At 40.1% G+C, this 19,958-nt stretch overlaps 1 protein-coding gene across 1 annotated transcript; it reads left to right on the forward strand.

The window, feature by feature from the left end:
- Positions 1–368: 368 nt before the first annotated feature.
- LOC6557494 (toll-like receptor 6) lies at positions 369–5,924 on the forward strand. Its single transcript, XM_032743155.1, is given in 3 exon segments — positions 369–1,415; positions 1,417–2,117; positions 2,119–5,924. Coding segments are annotated over 3 exon segments (4,692 nt in total). The 5' UTR covers positions 369–857; the 3' UTR covers positions 5,552–5,924.
- The last annotated feature ends 14,034 nt before the right edge of the window (positions 5,925–19,958 follow it).

Below are 19,958 nucleotides of genomic sequence, written 5' to 3' on the forward strand. Positions count from 1 at the left end.
AAAGGGACGCCAGCTGTTTGATGCGATTAGAAACCTTCTAAGCGACAGTCCATTCTCTCTCTTTCCTCTCTCTCGCTCTCTCTATTTAAGCAATCTCTGGCAGAGAACCCACTGAAGCGGAGCAAATTTCCTTTAAGGCTTGCGCTCCCGCTGCGAGAGAGAGAGAGAGAGAGAGAGAGAGAGCGACAATGTGTGTGTGTGTGTGTGTGTGTTTTCTCGCTTGTCGGAAAATTTCCCTTTCGGCTCGCTCGATGCTCGTTGCGTGTTTCGCTGCCCGTCTCTCTATTTAAATGAGAGTTGCGCACGTTGCGGCAGTCAGTCGACACTCAGCCAACGTGCGCGCCACACATACCGAAAAGGAGCCGCACGCACGTACGCATGCAACACACACAAACGTGAACCGTTACCAATAAAATACATCAAAAAAAAAATCAAAAATTCAGTGATATTAGAACGTTTTTTCGTGTGTCGCGTATGGGCAGCAATTAAAATTCACACAAGGTTCCTACACTCAACAAAACCAGTCGCGAGTTAAACACGAACGAGCAACAAATCGAATCCGAAGCGTAACACGAAAGTGCAAAGAATGTAAAGTAAACCAAGTTTGTTCAGTTTTGGCAACGCCAATTATAATTAACTGTACTGTGTGCAAAAGGCCGAGCGGAAACAGCGGAGAAAAAAAAAAAGAAAAAATGTGCGCAGTCATCCTGTTGTTGGCCAACAGCAAGTGGAATTGATTCTCATTTCATTCTACCAATTATTTTTGGTTTCGTTCGTTTTAATAAAAATCCCTTACCCTCCTCCCCACCACCTCCAAAAAGAAGAGGATTCAACCATCCTCAGATAAATATAGAAATATGAAAATGCAGTTGAATCCAATGTGCCTCTTACGCCTGCTGCTGTTGCAACTCTTGGTTGCACGAGGCAGCTGCAGCGTTAGCAGCAGTCCGGATGCCACACATTCTTCCTCCTCCTCATCCTCTTCCTCGGAGTCCGTGTCCGTGTCGAGCAGCAAGCATCATCAGCAGCAGCAGCAGCAATCGCACTCCAATGCCATCATGGGCGAGGCTGGAGTTTCCCACACACAGCTGTTGCAGCCACAGACGCCGCCACGCACCCTGCGCCCCATTTCTGGCGGAGATGCGGCCCTGTACGATGCGCCCGACGACTGCCATTTCATGCCCGCTGCGGGCCTGGAACAGCCGGAAATTGCGCTGACCTGCAATCTGCGAACGGTGAACAGTGAATTCGATACGACAAATTTTAGTGTGATCCCCGCCGAGCACACAATCGCCCTGCACATCTTGTGCAACGACGAGATTATGGCTAAGAGTCGCCTCGAGGCGCAATCCTTTGCCCATTTGGCCCGACTCCAACAGCTGACCATTCAATACTGCAAACTGGGCAAACTGGGAACGTCAGGTGCTGGATGGCTTGGAGCAGCTGCGAAATCTCACCCTGCGCACCCACAATATCCTGTGGCCAGCGCTCAACTTTGAGATCGAGGCGGATGCGTTTGCGGTTACCAGGCAGCTGGAGAGATTAGATTTGAGCTCGAACAACATTTGGTCGTTGCCCGATAATATATTCTGTGCGTTATCCGCGCTGTCTGCTCTGAATATGAGTGAGAACCGGCTGCAGGACGTCAACGAGTTGGGCTTCAGGGATCGCAGCAAGGAGTCACCCACCTCCACAGAGTCCAGCTCCAGTTCCAGCTCTGGTTCCACTACGGAGGCGGGCAGGCGTTCGATTAGCTCCTGCAGTCTGGACTTGGAGCTGCTCGACGTCAGTTTCAATCATTTTGTGCTGTTGCCCGCCAATGGGTTTGGCACATTACGTCGCCTGCGTGTGCTCCATGTGAACAACAATGAGATCTCAATGATTGCGGACCGGGCATTGAGTGGCCTAAAGAATCTGCAGGTGCTCAATCTCAGTTCCAATAAGATCGTTGCTTTGCCCTCCGAATTGTTTGCGGAGCAGTCGAAAACCATCCAGGAGGTCTATCTGCAGAACAACTCCATCAGTGTGCTGAGTCCGCAGCTCTTCTCCAATCTGGACCAGCTGCAGGCATTAGATCTGTCCTTCAATCAAATCACCTCCACGTGGACAGATCGCAACATTTGTGGGTCTCATTCGACTTGTGCTGCTGAATCTTTCCCACAACAAGTTGACCAAACTGGAACCGGAAATCTTTCGCGATTTGTACACGCTACAGATTCTCAATTTGCGCCACAATCAACTGGAGAACATTGCTGCGGACACCTTTGCTCCGATGAATAATCTCCATACTCTGCTCCTCTCGCACAACAAGCTCAAGTATCTGGATGCATATGCTCTCAATGGACTCTATGTGCTCTCGCTGCTCTCGCTGGACAATAATGCGCTGATTGGTGTTCATCCTGAGGCGTTTAGGAACTGCAGCGCTCTGCAGGATCTCAATCTGAATGGAAATCAGCTGAAGACGGTGCCATTGGCACTGAGGAATATGCGCCTGTTGCGCACCGTAGATCTGGGGGAGAACATGATTGCCGTGCTCGAGGAGAATGCATTCAAGGGATTGGGCAATTTGTATGGACTGCGTCTGATTGGCAACTATCTGGAGAATATAACGATGCACACATTTCGAGATCTGCCCAGCCTGCAGATACTGAATCTGGCGAGGAATCGCATAGCTGTCGTCGAACCCGGTGCCTTCGAGATGACCTCCAGCATTCAGGCCATTCGCCTCGATGGCAACGATCTGGCGGAGATTAATGGACTCTTTAGTAATATGCCTTCGCTGCTCTGGCTGAATATCTCCGATAATCGGCTGGAAAGCTTCGATTATGGCCATGTGCCGAGCACCCTGCAATGGCTCGATCTGCACAAGAATCGCTTGGGTCTGCTGTCGAATCGCTTTGGCCTAGATGCCGAACTGCGACTGCAAACTCTCGATGTTAGCTTCAATCAGCTGCAACGCATCTCAGCCGCCTCTATACCGAACTCCATTGAGCTGCTCTTCCTCAACGACAATCTGATCACAACTGTGGATCCAGACACATTCATGCACAAGCTGAACCTGACCCGAGTAGATCTTTATGCCAATCAAATAACCACCTTGGACATAAAGTCTTTGCGCATATTGCCTGTGCCGGAGCATCGGGCACTGCCCGAATTCTATATTGGGGGGAATCCCTTCACCTGTGACTGCAACATTGACTGGCTGCAGAAGATCAATCACATCACGTCGCGTCAATATCCACGCATCATGGATCTGGAGACAATCTACTGCAAGCTGCTCAACAATCGGGAGCGGGCCTATATTCCACTGCTGGAGGCGGAGCCAAAGCACTTCCTGTGCACCTACAAGACGCACTGCTTTGCCGTCTGTCATTGCTGCGAATTCGATGCCTGCGACTGTGAGATGACCTGTCCCACCAATTGCACCTGCTTCCACGACCAGACCTGGTCGACTAACATTGTGGAGTGCTCCGGTGCCGGCTACTCGGAGATGCCACGTCGTGTCCCCATGGACACCACCGAGCTCTATATCGATGGTAACAATTTTGTGGAACTGGCGGGTCATTCATTTCTCGGCCGGAAGAATCTGGCCGTGCTCTATGCGAACAATTCGAATGTGGCACATATTTACAACACGACGTTTAGTGGATTGAAGCGTCTACTTGTGCTGCACCTTGAGGATAATCACATTGTCGCACTGGAGGGCAATGAGTTCCACAATCTGGAGAATCTGCGGGAGCTTTACCTACAATCGAATCGCATTGCGAGCATTGCCAATGGCAGTTTCCAGGTGCTGCGAAAACTGGAAGTGCTCCGACTCGATGGGAATCGCCTGCTGCACTTTGAAGTTTGGCAGCTGGCCGCGAATCCCTACCTAGTCGAGATCAGTCTGGCGGATAATCAATGGAGCTGCGAGTGTGGCTATTTGTCCAGGTTTCGCAACTATCTGGCTCAGAGCTCGGAGAAAATTGTGGATGCGGCGCGGGTCAGTTGCATCTACAACAATGCGACCAGTGTGCTGCGCGAGAAGAACGGGACGAAGTGCACCCTGCGCGATGGCGTTGCCCACTATATGCACACCAATGAGATTGAGGGATTGCTTCCACTGCTTCTGGTTGCCACTTGTGCCTTTGTCGGCTTCTTTGGGCTCATCTTTGGACTCTTCTGCTATCGCCATGAGTTGAAGATGTGGGCGCATTCCAGCAGCTGCCTGTTGACCACCTTCTGCTATCGTTCGCCGCGATTCGTAGACCAGCTGGACAAGGAGCGACCGAATGATGCCTACTTTGCCTACAGTCTGCAGGACGAGCACTTTGTCAATCAGATTCTGGCCAATACCCTCGAGAGTGACATTGGCTATCGCCTGTGTCTGCATTATCGCGATGTCAACATCAATGCATATATTACGGATGCTCTGATTGAGGCTGCTGAGAGTGCTAAGCAGTTTGTCCTGGTGCTCTCCAAGAATTTCCTGTACAACGAGTGGACGCGTTTCGAGTACAAGAGTGCGCTCCACGAGCTGGTGAAGCGGCGGAGACGTGTCGTCTTCATCCTGTACGGTGACTTGCCACAACGGGATATCGATTTGGATATGCGACACTATCTGCGGACGAGCACATGTATCGAGTGGGATGACAAGAAGTTCTGGCAGAAGCTGCGACTCGCACTGCCTCTGCCCCATGGACGGGGCAACAATAACAAGCGTGTCACGGGCTGTCTGGCGGCACGCAGCTCCTCGGTGAATATGTATGCAACGGCACATGAGTTTCAGGCGGGCAGCGTTGCAGGCGTCCCAGTGCCCGTTGCAGCTGCTGCACGCATCGCTGACAAGCTGTATGCGGACTGTGGCAGCAGCAACAACTATGCAACGATCAATGAGTGCGGCAGCGGGGCGGGTGTGGCAAGGGGGGGCTACAAACCAATACCGACAACGGCAGCAGCTGCCGCAGCCGCCTGCAAATTTAACACCATGAATCAGCTGACCAAGAAACAGCGCGAACTGAGCGTAGCAGGCATGGCCAAGACCCTGGAGCATCAGCACCACCACAATCCACAGCAACAGCAGCAGCAGCAACAGCAACAGCAGCAACAGTTGCAGCTACAACAGCAACATCGACGCAGCCAGCACGAGTATGCGGTGCCAGCGTATTTGGCAGCTGGACAGGCGCCTGCCTACGACAGCGTTGACTATGCTAAGCAGCCGCTGCGAGGGGCAAGTGGCAACAATTGTGAATGCATTGGCACCGCCAAGCGGCTGGTGAAGGGGCAGGCTCCGGTGTTGGCTAGCTCGTTCAGCTCGAACTTTGTGGCGCCCGCGGTCAGTGCGGGTGCGTACAACTGCAAGAAACCGTGCAACTGCAACGCCGACGATGAGCTGCTCTGTGGCTGCGGGGGGTTGGAGAGTGGCAGTGCCACACAGAGCAGCGGCACAATGAGTAGCAGCAGCAACAACAGTCGACTGCCGGAGTTGACGCACTATGAATCCAATCTGAGTCTGAATGAGCTGGATGATGGTGGCGCCACCAAGCCGTTGCACGACCTGTGGGCGTAACCATGCCACTAAACCAGTGAATTTATCGGCCAGGCAAACTAACCGCAAACACTTAAACTAAAATTTATATTAAATGCAAAGCGAAAATCGAAAACCGTATAATTAATAAGAAAAATGAGAGGAGGAAGAGAAGAGAAGAAAGCATAGCATACATTTTGGGGCAGTGGCACAGACTGATACTTTTAGTTGTTTGAATTAATTGATTTACTTGTACATAAAAAAAGAATAATGAAAACTATAAAACCTACACAATTGATATTCTAACAAGAGGTTCGATAATTTATTACCTTGTATAAATATATAAATGAAAATTAATTAAACATAGGCATTTGTACATACAAGACTATATATTAAATTATTAAAGCATTAATTATAATACACATAAATTACCAATTGGAAAACGAAACATAAACAAAAAATTAAATAAAATACACTTTGTTCAATAAACCACAAGAACATTTTATTTGCTATGCAAAAAGTATGTCAACACAGAAGAGAACAAAATACAAGCAACTGAAAACATACGTTTTTTTACAGCACAACATTGAATAGATGAAATAAAGCTTAAGGTTTGAGTCAGAGACAGAGACAGAAATAGAGAGAGAGAGAGCAACTAATATCCAAGTCAGCCAAGAGAACTAAACACACATTTAAAATACTCGCTGGGATCCGCTTTAAAAAATGGGTCTGCAAACTACAAACTACGAACCCAGAGACAGTTAGCCAGCCGGCCAGGCAAATTAATTAGCATGTAAGGAAATTGTATGATAAAAATCAAACAATTAAAACAATAAGCGAAAAGAACAAAAGAGAAAAAAAATCCAAAACAGCTGCGGAAAAAGAAAATAAATAAATAGCCAACAATGAAACCCATCAGAGCAACTGCGATGAAAAAATAATAATAATGATGAAAATATTATTATTAATAGATGACACTCAACGAATGAAAAATAATTTTAAAGTAAATCAGAAACACACACACAACACACATATACATATACATATACATACACACCAACGTGCCACGGCAACGCGATAATGACGCTGGCATGATGCTGCCGTTGTAAACAATTAAGCCTACGAACCGCAAACATGATACAACATCGAACCGAACCGAACCGAAGCGAACCAATGGGAAACGAGCGACAAACTCGTAAGCCCAATTTGCATTTAAACAAAAGAAAGAGAGAGAGATGCAGAGAGAGAGTTTAACGGTTTAGTCATTCTTAACTGTAATGCTGTATTTTGAAATATACTTTTTAAAATTAATTTCCATTTTTAAATGTAGAAACTAGTTGTTAGCTGCAATATAAATTCAAACAAGCAATATGACGTTTTACAATTGATTAATGGAAGGCAAACACATTATTTAATTGAAGTAAACTAATTTATTTGCCTCTTTATTATATTAATAAAATAGTGTAATTTATTATGCCAACTCTTTTTTTTAAATATATTTAAAACAATATTTATTTACTTATTTCCGATAATTTTAATTGTTTTTATGCTGCTTTGGAAATTAATGTTGCTTGTCAATTAAATGAAGAAACTGTCTGAATTCGAAAAAATAAAACAACTAACGAGCTTTTTTATGCCGTGTTCATGTCTCGCACAAAGCATTTAATGAAATTATTTAATGGCATACCATTAAAAAACAAAAGAAACAACAAAATATATAGCAGCTTATTGTTGATTGACTGTTGGCGGTGTGGGCGTGGCACATACACAAAGTCCATGCGAACATATAAAAAAAAAAATTGGGAAAAAACCAACAGCAAATAACAAACACAGACCTTAACACACGCACACAAACATGAATAAATAATATGTTGTACATATATAAATACATACATACACTTCTTAATATATGAATAGTATATATATATATATACATACATATATGCATTGTATTTACAATTGCCAATAAATTAAATGCGCGAAGATAAAAATACACGTTTCAAAACAGTCAGAGAAGAATTTAAATGCAAGCAAAGCTATACAAAAACAAAAACACATTTGAGATATTAAATACGAACAAATATTTACTAGCATTTTAATTACTAAACATAACAGTAAAACGAGAGAACAAAGAAAATGAGCCATTGTAAAATTAAACAAAACACAAGTTAATTTTTTTTTTGCTTTAAGTTTTGGTAATAAGATAAGTGCAGCAGCAGCAGCAGCAGCATTTGCTGCTGCAAAAAGTTATTCGCAATTTTTAACTTAATTAAATCAAAGTAAAAACACTTTCAGAACACAAACAAGAACTTTCACTCGTACATAACAAATTTTACATTCTTGCAAAGCTACCCAATTTTTAACTCCATTAACAAAACCAACAAAAAACATCTTACTTCGGGCTATCGAAGATTGAATACCCTTACAGACATACCCATAACCAGAAAATAGCTCCTATGGCGGCTGATTACAGGATCTAGTGATATAGTATTAAAAACGAATACCACTTTCGTCCGAATGTGTAGAATACTGCAAATTGTGTACCCAATTTATCGTCGATTCAAAATTAAACAACATTTCAAGGGTATTCAAATATTTCAAACATTAATACATAAATACATTTACATTTGCATTTTTAATTGTACATTTTAATGCATTTTTACCTATGCATCTAGTCATTTATTTATTAGTTTAGTTTCCTCTTTTGGCAAAAATTTACAGCAAGTAATAAAGAAAATACTGATAATTCTGATAAAATACTTAAGTAGTATAAGATTTTGTGTTCCTACAAATCCACTTTTGCAATTATTACTTTAATATGGTACCAAATTATATAAAGACAAGCAAAATGGAAAACGTAAATTAAGCGAAAGTTTTTGTTAATTTTATGTAAACATGGCCCATTATTTAGTTTGTAAGTGAAAACTTATTTGAAATAATCGCAAAGCAGTTGCAAATTATGCGACACAAATACAAGCAGTAAATAAACGAAAGAGAAACAGATAAAAAAAATGAAAACCAAATGGAAAAGACATCAAGCAACAATAATAAACAAATTTATTTCAAAAATTGAATACGGCGCATGTGTTTTAATTATTTATTTTTTCGAAGGTAACAAACGTTAGGCCTTGTAAAAGTTGGTTCCATTTCAGCTTGTCAAATGGAAATTACAGCTTATGGATCTTCTCTACTCTTTGAATTGCTTTTCAAAGGCAAACATAAAACATATTTTTCAATATGAGCAATGTTGTTAAGCCGCAAAAGAGTAAAACATTCCGATAACCCACAGTCCCTGGCATTCAATTTACAAACAAATTAATTTACATAGAATTCAGGTGAATTTTTTATTTTAAATTGCTTTTTGAAGTGAAGTTTGGAAAAGTAGAAATTTGTATATTTATCTTTATTCGCAATGAACTGATTTAATATTATAGGTATTTAGTATCTGCTTGAGCAGCTACTTATTATGCACCAATTTAAACTTGGTTAATTTATATACATGTATATGTATATCTTAGCAATTTTAATCAGAAATCAAGAATGCTTTTCGCTCTATAGAATTATGCATATCTTTGAAATCAAGTTATTCTCTTTGTGCGCTTATTTTGCATACAGTCTCTTCACATTTTTCTTATCAATTTGCATACAGTCTCTTCACATTTTTCTCATCAATTTGCATATGGCAATTGTATATTTTTTCATGGCCAGCAACAAAATATTCGCTCAATCTGAAAGTGCGTGCATATAATAAACTTGCCGTAATATTCGAGTATATATATGTGGATATATATATATATATTTGTATTTGTAACTGTTGGCAATTCGGCATGAAATACTCACAAACACACACACTCAAATACACATTAATGAACTCTGCCACTTAACACAACCACAAGCAATTCATATTCATATGAAAAATGCCATATAAAAGCACGTTCAGCTGTCCATATCAGCTACTCCAACCACTGACTGACAGTCAGCCCTCTGGGTAGACGTTTGTGCTGGTGTTCAGGCTGTCCACTTGCTCTACTTGTATGCCAGCTGACCATGGAGGTGTTGACTGCTAGAGCCTGTCGAGTGGATGCGGCGGCTTGGCACGCACTTTGCCACATGATGCGGCTCCAATGGGGTATGTAGGTGTAGGTGTAGATGTGTGTGTGTGAGTGTGGAAGGTGATCATTGTGAAGGCGTTATCCGACAGGGGATAACATGAACTATGCATGCAGCTCAGAGCCGGATTAAGCTCAACACAAAATTTAATTTTATTTAATTGCTTTTCGCAAAAGTCCATTTAAATTATAACGCGAGTAAAATCATTGAAAGGAACATCACCAAAGAGGATTCAAATTTTTGGTTCAATGGCATCAGTGGGCGGGGAGCAATGGGAGAAGGAGAAAGCATTGGCTCTGGCATTCATTGATGCATATTTATGGGGCATACGCAGACAGTTGTCGAATGACTGCATTCCATTAATTTTGTAAATGTATGTTGCAATTAGATTGCATTTGCTGCATAAACAAAATAGAAGAGGGAAGGTGGGAATGCGGACTGGTAATTTATGTAACATAGCAATAAATTTGTTGTGCATATTATTTTTGTTGTTGTCGTACTTTATTAACGAAATGCAATTAGCGAAATTTGTCAGTTAATGGCATCGAGCAGCTGATAAATAAGCCTCTCAATTTAATGCATTTTAGCAATAAATAATTTGGCATAACCAAATAACCGAAAAATGCATAATTAATGCATTTGTGTTGCGAACTCATTAATAAATGGCTTAAATTAACAGCATATACATTTAGAATACAATCAATTGCAGTCAGCAGTTTAGAAAACTAGGTCTCTGAGAGCCCTTGAGCAGCAGCAACAAAAAACAGCAATAACAAGAGCAACCGCAGCTAAATGAAGAACAGGCCAAACAAAACAAACAGGCAACAATTAAAGCCTGCAAAAAAAAACCGTTTTAGCCGTAATTACAGTTGCTGCTCAAAATTGCAGTCAAGTTGTGCAATTACCGAAAATGAATTGTTCAATTGTTGTATTTTTTATGTACAACAGCCTTGACAATAGTTGAAAAGTGGGGAAGAAAGCCAAGGAGAGAAATACAGCAAAGAAATCAAGAATTGGCTTCAATACTGGTACAAAGAGCTGACTTACAATGGGCTCTTACTCAAAGATATTATTGAGAGTGACATAAATTAAGTCATTTGACATAGACTAATTTTTATTGTGTTATTATTCTTAATCTCTTGATCAGTTTAATATTTGTCAAGTCAATTTGAATATATTTTATATTAACTTTTTAATTTGTTCTCCATTTAAATTTAAGATTAAAGTTGTTAGATTAACTTATTTAAAGTTCTTCTTTAGTGAATTATCAACTTTCGTTTCAAAAGCTATTCGTTTTTCAATAATTTTTTTTTAATGTGTGAACGCTGATATTTTAGACTGTTAAAATATCATATATTTCAACAAAAGCATATTATTACTATTATCGTAATTTTATCATGTATACAAATTTAGGAGTCCTTTATAATTCCTTATACGTTTCACCATCTTCTAAACAAACAAGTTACATAATAAAATTGACAGATGTACCATTTATTAATCTAATACCCCTGAGATATGGCCAAATTAATGCTGTCGAACAGCTCTGTCAAATATTAAACACTGTGCAAAATTAATGAATCACTCAGCTCAACTGACACTTTTCAATCACACTATTCAATCAATTAAGTCGGCCTCAACAAATCGATTCCAGGTAAAACAGGTATCGGTGACAACATATCCTATCTGTGACTCTTTTTCGTGTTGTTCGTTTCAGCAATTTGTTATTTGGTTTATTATATTTTTCTTTGCTGTCCTGTTTCGCTGTGAACTCATTTGATAAAGTGAAATGCTATGAGGCGCTAACTGATGGGGTCAACATTTTATACGGAGACTCGGAGACTGGGCGACTCAGTTTATGAGCCTTGTTTATGTCGTGTTCACATTTTAGTTTTGGCTCACAATTAAGTCACAGTAGCTAATTATGGGCTGGTGCTTATGTTTTATGCTTACGTTTGCTTAATTGTAAATTATAAGGTCATAATGTAGGGTAGACAAACAAAGAGCAGGCAAAACCATGCAGCACATTTTAATACTCCCTGGCCACACATCAGCCACGCCCATTGTACAACTACACGTCCTTACTTCTCGTGGTTGCTTGTTCTCAATAAAAATCTCATTCGCTGACGCATAACTTTTAGTTTTAATTAGTTGTATTATCTCCCTTGTTGGCTGCTAATTGCTTTATTGCTTGCTCGGCATCCACCGATAATTTTCTGTTTTGGGCATGTCCTTGTCTTCCATCGTCGCTCCATTTGAAATCTTTTTGTCGCAACTTTATCAGCATGTCCCCGTTGACATTTATTGATTTTTGGTCGTCCCAACGCTGCTGCTGCTGCTTGAAAAATGAAAACAAAATTCTGCCAACCAACAATAAGAAGAGCACCGACAGTCAGCAGTCAGCTGGGCAATTCATAAACCCCAACAACAATATGAACGACCACAGCCACAACAACAACATTATGCTGACCTACATATGCTCGCTGCTTGACTCTGAATCTGACTCGCATCTCGGGCGCCTTTCCGATAGCGTCACTGTCGTAACTCTGCCTCATGCCATGAAAACAGCAAGCAATCCAAGGATTAGCTCATTACAACGAAGCTGGAATACACTTGAAACTGGAATGCTTTAAGCGAACATTTGGCTAAGCTTATACAGAAACTTGAATACACTTGAAGCTATGGTGCCTTGAAGGAACATTTGCTTGAGCAGAAGTCATATAGAAGTTTGGAAAGTATTTTAAACACGGAATGAAAGTAGTTTGATTAAATATGTTAATCAATATGAAATTTAATCATTTCCCATTTTCTGAGTAAAATTATATAATGAAATATTTAAACTACTTATTGAAATATTTAAAACGTTTGAAGAATAAAAATTGAAAATTAAATTTGAAATGAAAGTTACAAATAAAATGATATAAAATTCAAAGCGAATAATTTAAAATTGTAAATAAAAATATTTAATATAGGGTTTAACAATTCTGCGGGTATTAAAATAACAAATTTATTTATTTTATTTTATTCACTTAATGGGACAAAGAACACCCAAAAGCGACCGATTAAATTTCAATTTAAAATGAAAACAATCATAAAAATAATGGATATATTTAAAGGATCTAATAAAATGGCCTGATATTAATTACAGTGATTGGAGTAACCCAGAAGAAACCTATCAGCCGAAAGAATTTGATAAAAGTTAATAGCTTTGTAATAAAGAAAGTAATATTTTAAGAGTGAGATAAGATAAATTTATCATAGTTAAGCATGCAGAGCACATGAAATTAAAATAACTTCGTACCGTATAAAAAAAAAAATTCTTAAGACGTTTTAATTACTCTTGAAAATTACAATAAAAAGATATTTTCATTCCACAAACTGTTAGCAAGAATATATCAATAAATTTACTATCATATTTTAGCACATTAACATACTATAATATGTATGGGGCACTGATGCAAAACGAATATTTATCTTTCAAATAAAAACAAAGAAGATTGCAATCGGAATGGATTCCAGCTTTTAGACATACGTAAAAAATGTCAGCTTGATATACCCAAGATGTGTCCAAGATTAATATGCTTTATGGCAAGGGTATGCGATAGGGAAGCCACAGTGGCAATGTTTTTGGTTGTTGTCGTCTTGGCCCCGCCGTCTCGTATTTTATTTTATCGCCAATTTTGGCGCATTTTCGCTGGGACACGGGGGGCCAGTGCAGGCAGGCAGCCAGGCGCCTCCCAACCACCCCCTTGAGCGTAACTTACCCCTGTAACCTCATAACGTTATTTTAGCTACTATCGACAAAAGATTTGCAGGGAACTTTGTGCGTTGCATGTCGCTTTTAGTTTTTAGTTGTGTCTCAGGCATCCGTTGGGGTTCGTTTCGTTTGGTTTCAGTTTGTTTGTTTGTTTGTTTGTTTGTTTGTTTGTTTTGCTACGCTTTGCGTCGCTTTGCGTATGAGTGCGCTGTCGTCTTTGGCACAAGTTGTGTCCTGCCACGCCCACACTCGCACACACAATACACACACAAACACACACAAACACACACACGCACATATGAGGACCGAAAGTCAGCGTACTCTCATTTCATTCACAAGCAATTTATTCGTCCATTAGAGCGACAACGATGTCGGCGAGGCGAACGTTCGTCCTGCCCTTCTAGGATTACAGCTGCTGAGTTAAGTGCGTCTGTGTGAGTGCCACAGTCTCCATACATGTGTGTACACGTCTGTGTGTGCGTGTGTGTGTGTGTATGTGTATGCGTGTGTTAGTTTGTTTTGCTTTTATTTATTCTCTGTTTTTGCTGGCCGTTGTCTCGTGTCCTCTTTGTTACGCTTAAGTGTGCGTGTCTATACGAGTGTGTGCGTGTGTGTGTGTGTGTGTGTGTGTAAGGATTTCCCCTCCATGTGTCGCTGTGTAGTGTCTAAATAAGTTGAGAGTCAACTTACAAAGTAAACCAAAGATTCTTAATTGGAATTTTACAAATTCGTTGGCTCCTACTCCATACATGCACACATCCACACACATATGCGCAGCTGCCTGCTTGTGTGTGTGTATGAGTGTGTATGAGTGTGTCCTGCTCAAATAACTTATTGCCAGCATAGTTGCATATATGAAAAATGAAGGCAGGAAGAAAAAAAAAAAGGAAAATAAAATAAAAAACAACAACGCACTGAAAGTAAAACTTAAATAAGTATGTAACTTATAGGGTAGGTTTGCCCTTCCAACAAGGGGGTGTATGTGTGTATATGTATGTGTTTGTATGGGATAAAGGGGTGTGGGGTTGGTTTGTGTTCGGTTTGTATTGCCCCGCAGCGATAAGTGAAAAATTCGATGTCTTTTGAGCAAGGATTACAAATTTGCAGCATCTTGAGTTCTTGTCTAATTCGAAGGGTTTGCTGTCTGGAAGCAAGGAGGGGTCAAGCGGTGCTGGAGGTTTATTTCTTGGCTTATCTTATGTAAAAAGCATGTGTGCGTGCGTGTATGCTTGTATGTGTCGCCCATAGGATTGACTTGGATTTACACCCAAGCAACAACGTGACAGCTGAGCGAACCCCTTGAAGGTTTCGCATGCTTTAGATTGATCAAAGAGCTTCGCAGCATAAGCTGCCAAAGAAAAATAAAGTTGCAAGGGAATTGGAATCGGGTTACAATGAATGACAAAGGTTTTCGAGTAATATGAATAGGGTAGGTCACAGTCACTAATCTGATTAGAATTATACTCGAGTTGGGCTTAAGATAGACTATATAAACTCGTGATGCACTTGATGCTAGTTGCCATAACAAATCAATTAAGGTCGGCTCTACTACATATTATATACTGTGTTATAATTATTTATTGTGTGTGCTATAATTATTTTAATACACCAAGAAAAATTTCGATTTGAACATGTAATGACGAACTACTTCAGATTTTGATCCTTGAACTTTTATTTTAGTTATAAAATTGAATCGAATACACTATAAAATTCAGATCCTCTGCGTGGCAAAAAAAACTTTTCCCCATTTTGTATATTGTCTGAGTGTATTTATTGATTTCTATATCATATTCCATAAATTTCATGCATCTAATTCCTTCACTTTAAATTCCTCTTAGCCCTTTTTCTTATCTTAAGCGGAGCAATAAGTTGTGTAGCTGCTGCTTATTAGATAACTTCCATCTCTTTTAACTAAGCTCGGCTAAGAACTTAAAGGAACATCCCAACAAAAGTCTATAGTATTTTGATCCTTTAAGGGGGGCTATGGAAGGCAACAGAGCGGCAAGGATGTCACAATGCGACAAATGGACAATGAGAAAAATCCCTTGCAAAGCAGTTACTAACTTACTGTGGCCTAATGTTATTGTTAACGGCTTAATGGAGCATTCCATCATGGGGATAGATGTAACTTCAACTCCTCAGCCAGCGACAAAACAGCAATAATAAAGATTATACACGGGCAATAATTACTAGATATTGCTGTTGTTGTTGTTGTTCTTGTTGTTTAATACAGAACAGCTGGCAGGGTCGCTCGTCGTCCTGGCTGCTTGTACTTGTCCTTGCCGCCAGCATCGTCTTTCAGCAGCTCCTTTTTATGGTCGAGGTTTCGCGGTTCGTTTGCGTTGCTCACTCGGTGGGTGTGTGTGTGTATGTGTGTGTGTGTGTGTGTGTGTTCAGGAGCATCGTAATATGCACCTAATCCTTTTTACAAAATCATAATCACACAGCCAGCGCACGAGCGTAATCACAGCAACGCAGCAGTTGAAGCGGTCGCAGCATCAGGATAAGCTCCAAGGACTTTTGTGCTATAAGTCTCCCTGTCTCTCCCACACCCTACCTCTCTCTTTCTCTCTCTCTCTCGCACTCTCTTGCCCCAACCGCTCTACTAGCATTCGCTTAGTTTGCTACTTTCAGTTTTAATGCCTTTAATACCAGTTTTCATAACTCGTGCGCTCACTGGGGCGCACAAGCCCAGCAATTAACGCCAACAACGATGTCGTCCTCTCCACGAGAGGGCGAATAGTGGAACAACCTTTTTGTCCAGGGTTCGCAAACATCGATAGCCATATAGGGCACAGCCTTGAAAACGGAACACCCCAGCAATACCAGACCAGATCAGACCAGACCAGACCGCAGCACACCACACCAGGCCATCAATTAATCAAGTGCCAGACAACAACTCAACCTCAGCCACGACTTTCCATCGCCCAACTCTTTTCTTTATTTTCATTTTTATTCTTTGGTTTTCGGCAGGCGTAGGGAAATCCAATCCAAATAGGGGTTTTCCCTTCACTCGCCTAATCAAGCGCGCAATAACGAAAAATTATAAATTGATATAAATTTTTAAAAAATGAATTGCGCTCCCGTTTCTCGCCCCTTTTATTCGCCTCTCCTCAGTGTTTGTGACATTTGTCAATAAATATTTTTTTTATTTATTTTTTTTGTCCCCTTTTCAATTATATACAGCCGCGACGGGGCGGGTCACAGGGCGTGCAATGATGATGGATGACTCTGTGTTCAGTTTTTCATTTGCTTGGACTGCTTTTGATAAAAAGCCGTGCACAACAGATTGGCCCCGGATTTATATACGTTTTGATCTTGGGGTTGATCTAGGGTGGTTCACTTTGTTTTGTTTGCATACCAGTTTGAAATTTTACAATCTACAACTAAAAATTAAATAAAAATTAATTAAAAATTAATTAAATGAAATCGCAGCGGTTGTAGCAACTATGTGGCATGAGGGCCAAAATGAATCAAACGAATTATGAGAGACAGTCGCTCTGCATTCTTGATTTGTTCATGAGGGTGTGCACAGATTGCTAATGACTTGAGTATGGGCTGCCAAAAGGGGGCGTCTTTAATGATTTGGAAGTAATGTCAAGGATCATTGATTGATCTATAGTATGACAGCGCAATTTGGTAGACTCTGATGCGAAGATGATTTGTGTGGATTTGTTGGGTGGAGACAAAATGACTAAGGAACTGGCAAAGGGAAAAGCAAACTGCATATTATAAAATACAAATTTGAGAATATTAGTTTAACAAACATAATAATATGTGGGTTAGTGCTCGTACTTTCAAGCGTATTTATCTTATACCAAACGACTCTGCATTTAATGAATAATAAGCTGTATGCTTTCATTAACCCTTCCTTATATGCGACTTCTCTCATTCCCTGTTTGAATTTGTTTCCCTCTCTTCTAGACTTGGACGATTTTCGTCTCTTTACATAATTTAGCATATAAATTCGCTAGCATCTTGCATAAATATTTCAATATACTTGGATAATGAATACGAATCGATGTCTATGTGTGCCAGCACTCCAAGATCTTTAACTGGGATGGGACTAGGCAATATCTCATGTACATTTGCCTCGAAATTTATTCACATGCAGTCGACTTTGCTAGACTCTCTTTTTGTTGTTGTTTTTGTATTGATTTTTTTTTTTTTTGTTTTGTGTTTACAGTTGTGGCTGTCGTTTTGTCCACATTGCGGAGCGGCAAAAATTGTTATTGGATTTAGCGTGTCGCATGGCGGCATTTACAGTTAGTTTTTGAACTCTGTTTGTTACTGTCGATTGTCGGTCGTCTAGCTGCTCTTATTGTTTTTGTTGCAATTGTTGTTGCTGTTGTTGTTGTTGGCTTTGTGCCAATGGCTTTTTCAATTATACTAATGACATTCAAAAAGAATTTGTAGATGTGCCAAACGAAATGTCTGCATACGAATAGCGTACGCCATTTTGTATCATCATCACACATGTGAGCGGTTTCTGTTCTTTTGGACTCTATCCACGAACATGTAACTCCTTGCTGCTCAAATACCCTGTACTTTTTTCATACAAGGGTTGTGCTCAAGCTAGCCACCACACATATCCTTGTCTTTTTTTTAACTCTTCAATTGATTGTCTCCAGATTAGTTTTGTTTATTTATGTGGAAATACAACAATAAGCAAATTCTAATATCTCATTAAGGCTATAACATCAGAGTTGAAAAGGTAAACAAAGATGTGAAAACGCTTCAATTTTCTTGAATGTCAAATGTATTCCTGAGTATCTTATGTAAAGAGCATTCTGCAGTAGAATCCTCCAGCTGTACATATTTTTATTTGACTTTGGTTGTTTTTGTTTTTGGCGTCGCTGGCGGCAAATAAAAACAATTTGCGCCAAATTAAACTTATGAGGCATAAAGATATTTTTGGCTGCTGCCGCTGTTGCCCGTTAATGCCGCACAACAAAAACAAGAGGCACAACAGCGCGGCCAGAAAAGGGCCGTAGAAAAAGCTTTGACAATCCAGAGACGAGCAACAGCAGCCCAGGAGCCATGTGGAGAATAGCAACACAAAAAAGCATTAAAGTATATACATATGTATGTATGTATGCACATGTATCTATGTAGCTATGCAGGGATGTATCTATAAGTCTTTATATGTGTAAAAATAATGCCAAAACAACAGCAACTGTGGCAAGTGATAAATCTAAGAAAGACTTTTTCTATACACAAACACAGACACATAACTACACACACACACACACACACACACAGGCAACGGCATTGCTTAAGACAAGCCGTCACATAGAACGTGACAATAACAACAACAACACGAGAGAAAAAAAGAAAAATAAAGCTATTGCCAAAACACCAAAGTCAACGCTGAGAAAGGATATTAAAGATTAAATGATATAAGCGAAAAGTTGGAGTTACCCCCAGCTCCAGTCCTATCCCTGCCCATACCCCTACACCTACCCCTACCCCTGACCCAGCCCATGCACATCACATGTGAAATCTGAGCTAAGGGTTGGCGATTTGGCTGGTGTAGATAAAAACATGATGCGTTGTGTGTGACATTGAAGAGGATAACATTGCTGCCAAGGACGAGAACACGAGCAGCTTTCAACTGTGACCTACAGTCTGCGCTTTGTGTCTAATTAACCGCGTGCGTGGCGCATCATAAATCGTTCCTGCACATGCCCATTAAAATATGTGTGTCTAACAAAAAAAAGTACTAAAAACTCTGAGAAACGCGTTCCCATATTCAGCACGATTTCTCTAATGCAAATTTCACTAAAATTGAAAAGCAAACCATTTGAACAAAAGTCGTTTATGAATATAACAACTTTAATTTTTTTGCATTTTTAATTTCATTTACATATTTCGGAAACAGCAATATCAAACAATTGACAATGTATCTTACTGATCACTGTCAAGTTTACTTAGTTATTTAAGCTTAACCTTATTGATATTTAACACACTTGTCATTAGATATTGACTATAAGAATTTGCAAATGAAAATAAAATATTAAAATAATAGATTATTATTATGGTAAGTAAGCGCACAATAAAATTATGTTTCGGGTTTTAAGAACATCACTACTATTAAGGACTTGCAAATATAAAAGTTTCCAGCAACTGGTTTGAGCTGGGCATATTTAAGGTTCATATTTAAATATCAACATATCATATTGCTGACAGCTTTGCATAACCTTGGCCACATTAATTATTAGGCGATACATGAAATATTTGTGGCAACTTTAATCATTGTGACCCTAGTAAATTTCAGCAGCACAGCACAGCACACCAAGGCACACCAGAACAGAGCAGAGCATTGTAAACTGAAACTTTGAGACCACATGCGAGCACTTGTAATTATAATTTCCACTTATTATTTCTCGGACTTTTTTGTTTAATGTTAATATAAAGCAGTAAAGCTGTTTTCGACATTTTTGCGACAATTAAATTACTTTTCTCGGCCAGACATTTTTGGGTGGGTTGGCATGTGTGTGTGTATTTCGTTGCTGTGTCATGTTGTGTGTATATTTATAATTTCATAATTTTCCATAGTTTCGAGAAGGGGGAGTTTGTGCGCCA

The sequence above is a fragment of the Drosophila grimshawi genome, unplaced genomic scaffold, assembly GCF_018153295.1.
Source record: "Drosophila grimshawi isolate 15287-2541.00 unplaced genomic scaffold, ASM1815329v1 contig_44, whole genome shotgun sequence".
NCBI classification, from domain to species: Eukaryota; Metazoa; Arthropoda; class Insecta; order Diptera; family Drosophilidae; genus Drosophila; species Drosophila grimshawi.